The following is a 13,035-nucleotide window of genomic DNA, read 5'->3' on the forward strand; positions in this document are numbered from 1 at the left end:
GATCCACCCGCCTCACCCTCCCAAAGTCCTGGGATTACAGACATGAGCCATTGTGCCCAGCCTTGATTGATGTTTATATCCCTGGTGTCTAGTTCAGTCTTGAATGTTTCTTTAAGAATGACTAAATGGAAAGAAGGCAGGCAGAAGGGAGGGAGGGAAGAAGGAAGGATGGAAATAAGATGCAAAGCTCTCATATGAGATTGTCGTATTTCTCAGCAATGAGCCAAAATATAATACTAGGGTTGCCCTGGACTACTCTGAATATCTTTGATATTTAATTTTTCTTCCTACACTCCACCCTTCCCCAACATTCTATTTGTCTTCCATTTTCCCCAGGACTGTGAGTTTTGCAACCCTTGAAGCAGGGCTCTGCCCATCCCTGTGAAGCTCTAAGAATAGCCCCTGGGAACAGACTGGGCACTTCCACCATTGTGATACTGACATCAGGGGCCAGGGCAACGAGGGGTCAAAAGGCCCAGAGCATACCCCAGTGGATATTTCATAGAAGTGGGAGAGGTCACCTTTTTGTCGTATTTGCACTGTCGTAGTCTCTGGATTGTATCTCGTCTTTTGTCATCATCGATCTGGCACAAGAAAAGGCTAATTATTCCGGAAGCTCCATATCTCATCCTACTCACTGCCTGTCAAAGGCTGAGAGGCTCTTCCAGGTGGGCTGCATCTGTTTCCTCAATAGCGTGCTGGGCAGGCAGGCTTCCAGAAAAACTGCTGTAATTGACTTGTTCCCTCTCACTAATTGAACTCCAGTAACATGTTTCCAGGTATCTACTGCTCTCATGCTTAGCTATGAGTTTCCTCCCTTCCTCTTGTGGCCCTACTTCAACCAGGGATTTCCTTTGCTCCCTTCTCCCCAACCCCGTTTTCGTGGGAATTGCTGCCTGTAGCTACAGATAGATGCTCTTGGGGAAGTATGCTGTGCATTTGAGTTGCACACTCTTGCCTAAAGGCCCAAGTAGCAATGCAAATGATAAAACTGGGCCAGGTGTCTAAGGGAAGCAGTCCTGTCGGCTCTGGGTTCAGCCCAAAGTTGCTAAATCATCTTATTCATCAAAAGAAGCTGGTAATAAGAATTCTTATATGCTATCTCGTGACATTTGTATGTTGGCAATTAATTTTTAAAATGTTAAATATTGAACAAAACACATGCACACACATAGGCACTCACAACTGCAGGCCAGATATGGCTCTTGGCCTTCCAGTTAATGACTTCTGGTCCAAAGACAGAGAAAAGGTTGGGAACAATTGCATCTTTCAATGTGATTCTCATAAAAACCTGAGATGTGTTATTATCTTTGTTAAAATGTACCTTACAAGGCCATTTTGAAATGCAAGTGAAATGACTCTCTGAAGGTCCAAGCGTGATGCCTGGCACATTGCAGACTGACAAATGTCAGTTATCGTCATTTCATTTTCTTCTCATTTAACAACTTAAGTATAGAAGGGTTAAATGACATTAAATGTCACATAAAAAGAGAATGGCAGAACCTAGGCTTGTCTTCTTGCCTAACGCTCTTTTTATTATTTCAGACCTTGATGACATCATTTAAACTATTTGGACCTCAGTTCCTTACTGCACAATTCCAACTCATAGAAATAGCTGGGGGTTAAATGAGACAAGTTTTGTGAAATTCTCTTGCTAGCTAAAAGACTTCTCTTTTTACCCTCAAATGAATGATCATCTTGATTATTTTTTTTCTGTTACTCTATCCCTTTGACTTTCCTGATTTCTTTTGTCTGGAATCTTTGGTCTGATATTGTGACGCTTTCTGTTCTAGCAGTGGGATGTTTGACTCTCTATTATCTCATCTCTTAGTCTTGCTTCATTATTTCTGCATTCAGTAAGTATCCAGACTTGAACCGCTACCTGTCTGGTTGTAGGTATTTTCCACCCTTGCTGATTTTGGGTGACCTTGAGTTTTCTCCATGTCTACCTGACTCTTAGCACCGGATGAGCTCTCTGTACAGGCAATTTCTGATCTGCCTGCTTCCCAGCCTGTCTAAAACTCAGAGTAACAATGATCACATGATCAAAATAATTTTGAACTTCCCTACTTTGAGTTTACTGACCCAAAGACCTATTTCCTTACTCAGGTGACTCATTCATTCTGATGAACTAATAAAATCTGTACTCATAAAAATTTTGTATGTACTGACAAGAAATGGATGAATTATACTTCTAGGAATATTTATATTTTAAGAAAACATACAGAGACACATGTTTTGGGCTTACTCCAAAAGAGAAAATATGAAATATGGGGTTTTGAGGCAGTGGGGAGATGCTTGAGAAATGACACCAAGGCTGGACTTGTGCAGAGGTGGAGCATGTGGGAGCCCATCTGGGGCAAGATGAGAGACAGAGGTGCACACGGTCCTTCTGAAAGTCCCCTCTCCTCTTCCTAGTGTTATATTAAATAAGCAGGAGACCATTGGCATGAGGCTGTCTTTGTATTATGAGTTCCTATAAACTGCAACCTAACTTAGTATACAGGCAAACTGAAAACTAATTTAGGAGTCTATTTTTGTAACAAATGGCTGGGTTTCAGCCAATCACAGGCAGCTAACTGAACAGACCATGCCCAAATAAAGCAAATGCCTAGCTGTAACCAATCAAGTTATTTGTGTACTTTACTTCCTTGTACAACCTATGAAAGCTCACTGCCCATGCTGCAGAGTGGAGCTTTCTGAACCTCTTTTGGTTTTGAGTGCTACACAATTCATGAATCACTTTTTGCTCAAATAAATTCTATTTCGTCTGTCCAGAGTTTTTCTTTTAACACTAGGTACTTCCAGTTTGTCATTTAGGTCAACAAATTCTCTCTTTGGAAATTCAATAGTCTTAATGTCATTTACACCTGACTGTGAATTACTGTTAAATTGATATCATCCTGACACTTAGCTGAGACAGATTGGCCTTTGTGAATAGAATTTTTCTGTTGAGATTCAGAATGCAGCAGGAGGGTCACATTGGAGCATGTCATATTTCTGAAAGAAGGGAAGACCTGGTCTTTGGATAGACATGAGGGGATCAGAGCCATTAGAGGGCAGCACACAGGACTTGGAGAGGAGGGTCAAGAGCTGGTAGAGAGATTCCAGAGACAAACTTAAGCCAAATGCAATTTTATTGCTGCTGATTTTAAGCAAGGAAGTATCTCAAATCACACTACACTATCAGTTTGGCCCTACTCTGAAGGAGTCCATGAATTCCCATCTGTGGAGGTCTTGGGTCTCCATATTCTCTTAATATGCTTTGGTATAAAACCTAGGATAATTATATGGTGTATGGAAGGTGTTACAATCTCAGGCTTTACAGTTAGACAGACTGGGTTTAAATTGTAGCTGTGTTCCTGGAATTCCCGCCCTGCTACTTCACAGTGCTCAGGAGAAGATGAAATGGGTTAATGCATGTGGTGCATTATAAGTGCTCAGTATTAGCTATTATTACTTACAGTAATCTTACTCATTAGTTGTATGTGTCCCTGCACTGTTTCTTAATCTTTTGTCCTTCAGTTTCCTCATCAGCAAAATTATGATGATAAAGCTTAATTTTGGGTTTCTGTGAGGAATGGATGAGACAGCATAGGTCCTGCATTGACTGTGCTAAATGAAGTTACGGCTGCTGCTATTTCCTGGTTGAAGGTGAATGTGAGCAAATATAAGCAGAGGCCTCTTTCTTCAGGAATGAGTAAGACAAGTCATCGGCCCTTAGTATGGACAGGTTGGCATCCAAGGTTTAGGGGAACTCAAATGCTCTGCCCATTCCTACATCCCTTCCATGGCAAATTCCCAATATGTGTATTTCTCTTCTGGATAAGATGCAAAGAATATGAATACACCATATCTCAGCCTCCAGGGAGGTGCTCATTGGATTAACTAGTTGACACGTAGGAGAATGGAGAATCAAGGGGAAGGGAGAGAGCTGAAAATTAGAAAACAACTAAGTCTTGCTTTCTGGAACAACTATCCCTTCTTGACACATATCCTGCAATGCTACCTAAGTCTTGTCAAATACCTGGCAAATTGCACCCATTCTTCAACAGGTAAGGTAGGGTTTACCTTCAGGCTAACATGGTTGGTCTCATTGGTCTCCAGAGGAAAGATATTTTCAGGAGGAATGTGGGACCATTTTTTCTGACGAAGTTCATAATCTTTTTTATATTTTCTGTGAAAGGAATAAAACTGGTCAACAGGTTTTTATTAGTATCCATGTCATTCAGCTTCTGAAGACTGGGAGAAGTTTAGAACCCTGGTATGCTCAGGTAGATGTGCGTGAGGGAAGGTAGCCCAATGACAGGACACCATGTCCTCCAAACTGAAAAGCACTTACTGCCAGTGGACCTGCAAGGATTTCTGATGGGCTTTTAGAGCAGTGGCCCTCAACCTTTTTGACACCATGGACTGGTTTCCCGGAAGACAATGTTTCCAAGGAGGTGGCAGGGGGTGGTTTCAGGATGAAACTGTTCCACCTCAGATCAGGCATTAGATTCTTATAAGGAGTGTGCAACCTAGATCCCCTGCCTGCGCAGTTCACAATAGGGTTCATGCTCCTATGAGAATCTAATGCCCTGACTAATCCTACAGGAGGGGGAGCTCAGGCGGTAACGCTCGCTCACCCACTGCTCACCTCCTGCTGTGCGGTCGGTTCCTAACAGGCCATGGACTGGGGATTGGGGACCCCTGTTTCCTAGTCTTTCTTTTCTTTTCACTTCACTTTCCCAGGTTTTTCACTAAGGCAGTCCTTCATGATAGTAAAGGATTTAAACTGATGACATAGAAGGCGTGAGGAAAAAATACAGGAAAAAAATGTAAAGTTGGTGACGTTGAGAGGCAAAAATGTTAATTTTTAAACCATAAAGAATACACCAGATCCCTAAATAAGCCAGTTCCTCTTACTCATCTGTGCCTTTTCAAAAAATATGTTTAAAGAAAGTGGAAAAGTACAGAGAAAATGTAACAACACCTATCTCAACTACAAAATGTTAAAAATGTATAGTTTCCTTCAGATAGTATCAGTCCCCAGATAGTGTAGGTTGGGGATTAGGCCCCTAACCCCTGGGCCATGGACCGGTACTGGTCCGTGGCCTGTTAGGAACCAAGCTGCACAGCAGGAGGTGAGAGGTCAGCATTACCACCTGAGCTCCGCCTCCTGTCACATCAGCAGTGGCGTTAGATACTCACAGGACCGCAAACCCTGTTGAGAACTGCACATGTGAGGGATCCAGGTTGTGCACTCCTTATCCTTATGAGAATCTAACTAATGCCTGACGATCTGAGGTGGAATAGTTTCATCCCAAAACTCCCCCTACCCCCAAAAATTGTTTTCCACGAAACCAGTCCCTGGTGTCAAAATGTCTGGGACTGCTGGTATAGATGAAGCAGAATTCTTGGGCTATAGAGGATGTACACTTTCAACCTTACAGATATCACCAAATTGCTTCCCAAAGCAATGGTTATCAATTAATTTACCTTCTTATCTTGAGAATTCCTATTTTCTATATTCTTGTCAACATTTGCTATTGATAAACTTTTTTTAACCTTTATGGTGAAGGCAAAACAGTGTTTCATTATTGCATTACTTTGCATTTTCTTGATTACAAGTGATATTATCCTTTCAAATATTATCTAGCTATTTAATAGAGTATATAGACTCAGAATTATATAGAATTATGTATTTATAATTTTGCTCATTTTTTCCTACTGTGTATCTTTTTCTTATCCTTGTTAACTTACATAAGTTCTTAATATATTTTGAGAAATAAATCCTTTGTCCTTTTATTTTTCAAATACCTTTTCCTAGTTTATTACTTCCTTTAACTTCGTTTTACAGAAAGTTTTGATTTTATTGTGGTCATATTTATGTATTTTTTCTTCGACTTTTCCTTTTTTGTCTTGACTGAGAAGTACTTTCCTAAACTGAGATCATAAAGTCATTTTTATTGGACAAGCACAGTGGGTCACACCTATAATCCCAGCACATTGGGAGGCCAAGGCGGGGGATCACTTGAGGTCAGGAGTTGAGACCAGGCTGGTCAATGTGGTGAAACCCTATCTCTACTAAAAATACAAAAGTTAGCCAGCTGTGGTGGTACACACCTGTAATTGCATCTACTAGTGAGGCCAAGGCACGAGAATTGCTTGAACCCAGGAGGCGGAGGTTGCAGTGAGCCGAGATGGCGCCACTGCATTCCAGCCTGAGTGACAGAGTGAGACTCGGTCTCAAAAAAATAAAATAATTTTAAAAAGTCATTTTTATTAATTTATTCTAAGTTTTAAGTTTGATTTTTACATAATCAAACATTTAAAACTCCACATAAACTATGCATTAACATTTGAAACTTCACATAGACTAAACTGTGTCTTTGTGTATTATTTTAGATATATAATAATAATAAAATACAACATAATACAACTAATAATAAAAATAACTATTTTCATTTATATAATGCTTATTATATGTTAGTTTGTGTGCATGTTCCATTTCTAATCCCTACAACAGCTCAGATGAAGAAATTGAAGCAAGTTACCTGTTTTAATTTTGTTTTTTACACGTGGAAAGCCTACTTTACCAACATCGTTTCTTTTTTTTTTTTTTTTTGACATGGAGTCTCACTCTGTCACCCAGGCTGGACTGCAGTGGTGTGATCTCAGCTTACTGCAACCTCCGCCTTCCGGGTTCAAGATTCTCCTGCCTCAGCCTCCTGAGTAGCTGGGATTAGAGGCACCTGCCACCATGCCCAGCTAACTTTTTGTATTTTTAGTAGAAATGGGGTTTCGCCGTGTTGGCCAGGATGGTCTCGAACTCCTGACCTCTGGATTCACCCACCTCGGCCTTCCAAAGTGCTGGGATTACAGGTGTGAGCCACCGTGTTCGGCCACCAACATTATTTCTTAGCTGTCACATACTGTCATCTTTGTCATATTATAAGTTCTTGCTTGTATCTGATTCTGGAACTGATATTCTTTTCTATTGACCTGTTTTGTCCCAAGTTTGCCTTTGCTTTTTGGTTATTTGACAAACTCATACTCACCTTCTCAAGGCCATGTCTTCCTTAATGTCCCCTAAGCAGAAATGATTATTCTCTTCGTATGCTTCCATCTAAGTCTGAATATTCTTCGAGTAAGTGCATGTAAAATAGCATATTACTGACCCTAAGACCTGGAGGCAAGTAGGATGAATATCAAGACCTTAAAGGCTCTTGGGTTCTCAGCTCTGTACCCTGGGAGACTCTTGGGACCCAGCGGAGCCAACTGTCATTCATACTGAATTAGGAGATTTCTTAAATGGTTTGCTAGTTTTCTTGCATAAGCTATTATAATGGCAAATTGCATGTGTACCACCTGTCTGCCAGGCCCCTTCATGGGCCTAGTATTGCACTGGCCATTAGGAAGCCCCATCTCTGCCTCCCACATTTAGAGACAATGAGAAACACCTGTTATTATCTTTGATCTTGTGATTCACCTCATCTTAAACTGATTCCCATTTAGACTTGCTTTTGGGGGGAAATGTTGGTTTCTTCTCACTCTTCACTAAATGGTCACCACACGTTTTAGACCATCACCTATATTTCTGAGCAACACAGTTATAGGAGCCAAGCAGTGTTGTCAGATTGAAGAAAATAGTCTACTTCCTTTTCTGGAGAAAACATCAACCAGTATATGGCAGGCTGGACGTTCACATGAGAAAGTATAATGACACACAGACTGAAGTGTGTAATACACAGATAAAACTTGTCTTGTTTAGCTAGGAAGTGCAAGTGAACCTGGTAATATAATATGGTATTATAAGTTTGGTGTTTAACATATGCAGATTAGGAGGTAGTGTGGTATTTACTCACTCATTTATGTATTCAACAAATATTTCTTAGTACACACAATGTCTCTGGCTAGGCATTTGGCAGACCCAAGTTGAGCAGAAAAATCATGGAACTGATGGTGAGAAGGCTTGAGTTCTAGTTCTGGCCCCACCCACTACCTGGTGATAAGACTCTACAGAAGCCATTTGACTTTCTGGGTTCTCTTTCCTCAGGCTAAAATAGGAGATTTGGAATAAATTGTTTCTAAAACCTCTCCCAGCCTAAATATGTAATTTAATGAGTTTGATGTCTCCCACAATATACCAACATAATAAAAATACTATTGTCATCTGTATATGCTTATTATATGGTAGTTTGTATACATATTCCATTTCTAATCCTTGCAACAGCTCAGATGAATAAATTGAAGCTAAGTTACCTGTTTAAGTTGCTAAGTAACATGCTTAAGACCACAGAACTAGTAACTCAAAGAACTGGGATTTGAGTTCAGGCATCTTTGGCTCCAAAGCCCTAATCTATTCACTCAATAATATTCTGCCCTTCAGATAGTCTTTGATGCAGAATGTTTTCATTATCTTAGGTCAGTCTGCAGGCCTCTTTGTGAATATTCATCATCATCAACAGACAACAGACCTCTCCCACTTTTCCTCCCTGCCTCTCTGGATACCGAACACAGGCAAGATAGAGGCGGCTGTACCTGAGCATCAGGAGAGCGACGAGCAGGAGCAGCACCACAGCTCCAGTGAGGGTGAAGACTGCAATCATCAGGATCTGAGGGCCTGTGGCAGAAAATGTGTTAGGAAGGACCTTTGACAAGAGAGCAAAAGCATTTCCAAGATTCTAGCTGCACAATGTAATTTGGGTTAGGGAAAAGAGAACCCTTTAAAAAAATTTATCTTTTATTAATTTCTCTCTGATAATATAAGTCCTGTGTCCCTACTCTCTGAACAGGCTGTCTGGCATTGTACCCAGGGAAAGTGGCTTAATTTTGGCTATTCTGACAGCATATACAGCTCTACTGTTTCTAATAGGAATCACCAAATGTTACACAAACATAAAATAGTTTGTAGCACACACAAAAAAGTTGGTGGTAGAAGTCTACCTGGTGTCCTTGAAATCAATATACCTAAGAAAGGTTCATAGAGGATGAGATATATTTTTTTTTTTTTCTTTTTGAGACAGAGTCTCACTCTGTCATCCAGGCTGGAGTGCAGTGGCACAGTCTTGGCTCACTGCAACTTCTGCCTCCCTGGTTCAAGTGATTCTCCTGCTTCAGCCTCCCGAGAAGCTGGGATTACAGGCATGCACCACCATGCCCAGCTAATTTTTATATTTTTTGTAGAAATGGGGTTTCGCCATGTTGCAGGTCATGAACTCCTGGCCTCAAGCGATCCACCCGCCTCAGTCTCCCAAAGTGCTGGGATTACAGGCATGAGCCACCATACCCAACTGAGACAACTTGTTTTTAAATACAGAGCACATGCTGGAAGAAAAGTAAGTCAGTATAGAATATTAAGTGACAGTGTTCCATGCTGGTTCTTTCCAAGCTCTCCTGGGTTAGTGAGGGAAGTCAATGAAGAACGGGATTTTATTTACTAGAACACTAGCGTGTGGGTGGAGTTGTATAGATGGAGTAAGTTGAGAGACTCTCAGAAGAGTAAGTGGAATCCAGAAAAATGTGGATCCAACCCAAGGAAGCACTGAAGCAGTGTCTGAGTATGCAAAGGAAGACTCCTACACGGAGAAGGACAGCAACAAAAAGACTGCATGGGAAAGTTGTGGTTCATATATGCCGCAATGAATCCCTATTAGGAAGTCAATAGGTTCAAGAAGAAAAAATGGAATAGATTCCAAGCAATAGACAGAATGTGTAAGAAGCTGGAAAGTGATAGGAGTATGGTGAAGAAGACATGTTTCTTTATACAGCAAGGAAAGAAAAGAGAAACCCAATCAGGAATTCTAAGGAAAAAATGTTCAAGGAAGGCATAGTCCAAAAATGAAACAAAGCAAAATGTGCCCTGACTTTGAGAATTAGGTATTAAAAAAGGAGAGAAATCAATTTTCCTTTGTGGTACGAAAGGGAGACATTGGGGCTATATAGAAAGATGTTGGCCAGACGCGGTGGCTCATACCTGTAATCCCAGCACTTTAGGGGGCTGAAGCGCGGATCACCTGAGGTCAGGAGTTCGAGACCAACCTGGCCAACATGGCAAAACCCCATCTCTACTGGAAATACAAAACATTATCTGGGCGTGGTGGCGGGTGCCTGTAATCCCAGCTAGTCGGGAGGCTGAGGCAGGAGAATCGCTTGAACCCAGGAGGTGGAGGTTGTAGAGAGCCAAGATTGCGCCACTGCACTCCAGCCTGGGCGACACAGTGAGACTCCATCTCAAAAAAAAAAAAAATGGTATCACGGTGTACAATTTAGCTTTATATAAATAATATTCACATAATGAAAATGTTTCCTTAAGATGTTATCACGGTATACAATTTAGCTTTATATAAATAATATTCACATAATGAAAATGCTTCCTTGTTTTCAACTTATAGAATCAAATTATAGGCAAAGAACAGAGGTCTTTATTTTGGTTACCAAATAAATATCAACCCTGGCAAAGAAAAATATAGGAGAATTTTGGAGATGGGAAGGAGGTAGAAGAAAGAATTGTGGCACTAACATCTTCATCTTACAAAGTGGGAGGCAAGATATTTTATATACAATTGATAGGACAACACTAGAAGCTCATGCATATTAATTAAAATGAAAAAGGTGTTCAATAATTGTAACGACAAAAAAGATATAACTATATGGGAAGAAGTGAGAAAGAGGGCTAGTGAAGATGAGCTAAATCTTCATGTATCAATACAAAAAATTAATAGATAACTGCTAAAGCTTATAAATCAAGAAATAGAAGCATAATATTTAGATATGCAAAACACTAAAAGCAGAAGTGACTGAGAGAGCAGAGAGGCACAGAGGTGGGATCAGGCACATTCACTTTCCATTATGAACACCTCTGCTACTGGATTTTAAAATCATGTGTGTGAATTTTTCTTTTTCTTTTTCTGAGACAGAGTTTCGCTCTTTTTGCCCAGGCTGGAGTGCAATGGCGAGATCTCGACTCACCGCAACCTCCTCCCTCCAGGTTCAAAGATTCTCCTGCCTCAGCCTCCCAAGTAGCTGGGATTACAGGCACACGCCACCACGTCCAGCTAATTTTTTGTATTTTTAGTAGAGGTGGGGTTTCATCATATTGGCCAGGCTGGTCTTGAACTCCTGACCTCAGATGATCCGCCCACCTTGGTCTCCCAAAGTGCTGGGATTACAGGCGTGAGCCACTGTGCCCAGCCATGTGTGAATTTTTCTGTACTAAAATATAATTGATGTAGGTGCCCCGAAAAGGAGGTATTAGGACCTCTTTATGAAAGCAGAATCCTAAACTTTCACACCGTATTCTCTATCATGGCACCATAATCTAAACTCCTAGGGGCACAGTCCATGTCCTACTTATTCATTCCTGTTCATCCTTATACCTTTGGCACCCAGCACAAGACCTGGTATGTGGTAAAGTATCAGTAAAAATGGCTAATAAAAAATAATAGAAGAAAAACCTGGCCCTGGTCATCTTATTGCCTGAGAAGAGGCGAGGAGAAGGTGCTTGGACATTAAAATACATAAATAAATTCATAAAGAAAGACTCCTGTGCCATTAGGGGTCTCATGTCACATGTATTTTAAAACTGTTTTTGTTTAATCATATTATGTCCTTCTGAAGTAGATGGTTTAGCTTGGGGTAAATACTAGAGCTCCTTTGTATAAGGGCTGAATTTGAAGGGTTTATGCTTTGCAAACATGTGACTTTGCCTCTATTACCTTGTTTTGTGTTCAGGGGAAATTTTCAGTGGCGAAAATGTGAACTTTGGATTTCTACTCTCATCTGGGCAGAAATAAATTCACACTTTGGAGTTGAACTTGCATTATGGGCACATTTAGCTGGTGAATTCTGTTTGTTACTACAATCACCACTTCCATCACTATCACCACCATTGCCACTCCCACCATTCTCACGCCCTAAACCCCAGACAGAAAATAAAAGTGAGTACAAGAAATACATTTTCAACAGTGTAGATAATCCCACTCACTGGTCTATCAAAATTGCACATCCCCTAAACTAGAGTATAAACTGGAAGGAATATGGGGACTCCTCAGCCCACCTCAATTCTCTGCCTCTTACAGTACGAACATCGCACTGTACTAGATGTAAGTATAATATTTATATATAGTATTTCAATATACTATTTAAATGTAGTCATTTTTAATTAAACATGCTTTTTAGTTTTGCCTTTTAGATAAAAACGCAGTATCACGTTCTAAATTCCAAGGTTAAGCTTCTGCTGCCTTCTGGTGGCTGCTGTCGTTATCACATTCTATTTAACTCATCTCACAATGAATGAGTTTATAACCTCAAGGTCGTATGATATTACGGTTGGAAGGAACCTGATAAACTTCTTGATTTAACAGGGGAAGAAACTCACACTTAGAAAAGAGAAATAAATTGACTGAAATTAACAGAGTATAGATGAGTGCTGGAGTCCAGAGTAGAAATATATTCAGTTATCTCATGTTGTCATTCATTCATTCATTCATTTATTCATTCCAAGGCACTGTGTTGGGGCAAGGAGATATGAATAAAGAATAAGCCCTGGGGGGGCGCGGTGGCTCACACCTGTAATCCCAGCACTTTGGGAAGCCAAGGCGGGTGGATCACGAGGTCAGGAGTTCGAGACCAGCCTGGCCAACATGGTGAAACCCCGTCTCTACTAAAAATATAAAAATCAGCTGGCTGCGGTGGCAGGTGCCTGTAATCAGTTCCAGCTACTTGGGACGCTGAGGCAGGAGAATCGTTTGAACCTGGGAGGCGGAAGTTGCAGTGAGCCGAGATCGCACTACTGCACTCCAGGCCGGGCAACAGTGCGAGGCTCCGTCTCAAAAAAAAAAAAAAAAAAAAGCTAAGGAAAGTTGAGATTCCGGTTAAATCTTGAAGTTGAGTAGATGTTTCCCACCTCTATGGAGAAGTGATAAATTCTATTCAGAGGGAGCAGCATAAATAAGGACACAGCGGCATAAATTTGCATGATGCTTTAAGGAAATAGGGAGGAAGCTGAGAGCATGGGGAAGGGATAGGTGAGTAAAAGATAAGAAGTAG

The 13,035-nt window shown here is 40.8% G+C and overlaps 1 protein-coding gene across 1 annotated transcript in view; it reads right to left on the reverse strand.

Annotated features, from left to right (window-relative positions):
* Positions 1-13,035, reverse strand: part of GUCY2C (guanylate cyclase 2C) — an 82,941-nt gene that overhangs the window by 38,615 nt on the left and 31,291 nt on the right. Inside the window, exons 11-13 of the mRNA XM_002822972.3 lie at positions 8,527-8,608; positions 4,072-4,177; positions 522-584 (exon numbers count right to left, since the gene is read on the reverse strand). Of these exons, the coding sequence (XP_002823018.2) occupies positions 522-584; positions 4,072-4,177; positions 8,527-8,608 (251 nt within the window). The remainder of the gene's footprint in view (positions 1-521; positions 585-4,071; positions 4,178-8,526; positions 8,609-13,035) is intronic.

The sequence above is a fragment of the Pongo abelii genome, chromosome 10 (genome assembly GCF_028885655.2).
Source record: "Pongo abelii isolate AG06213 chromosome 10, NHGRI_mPonAbe1-v2.0_pri, whole genome shotgun sequence".
NCBI lineage: Eukaryota > Metazoa > Chordata > Mammalia > Primates > Hominidae > Pongo > Pongo abelii.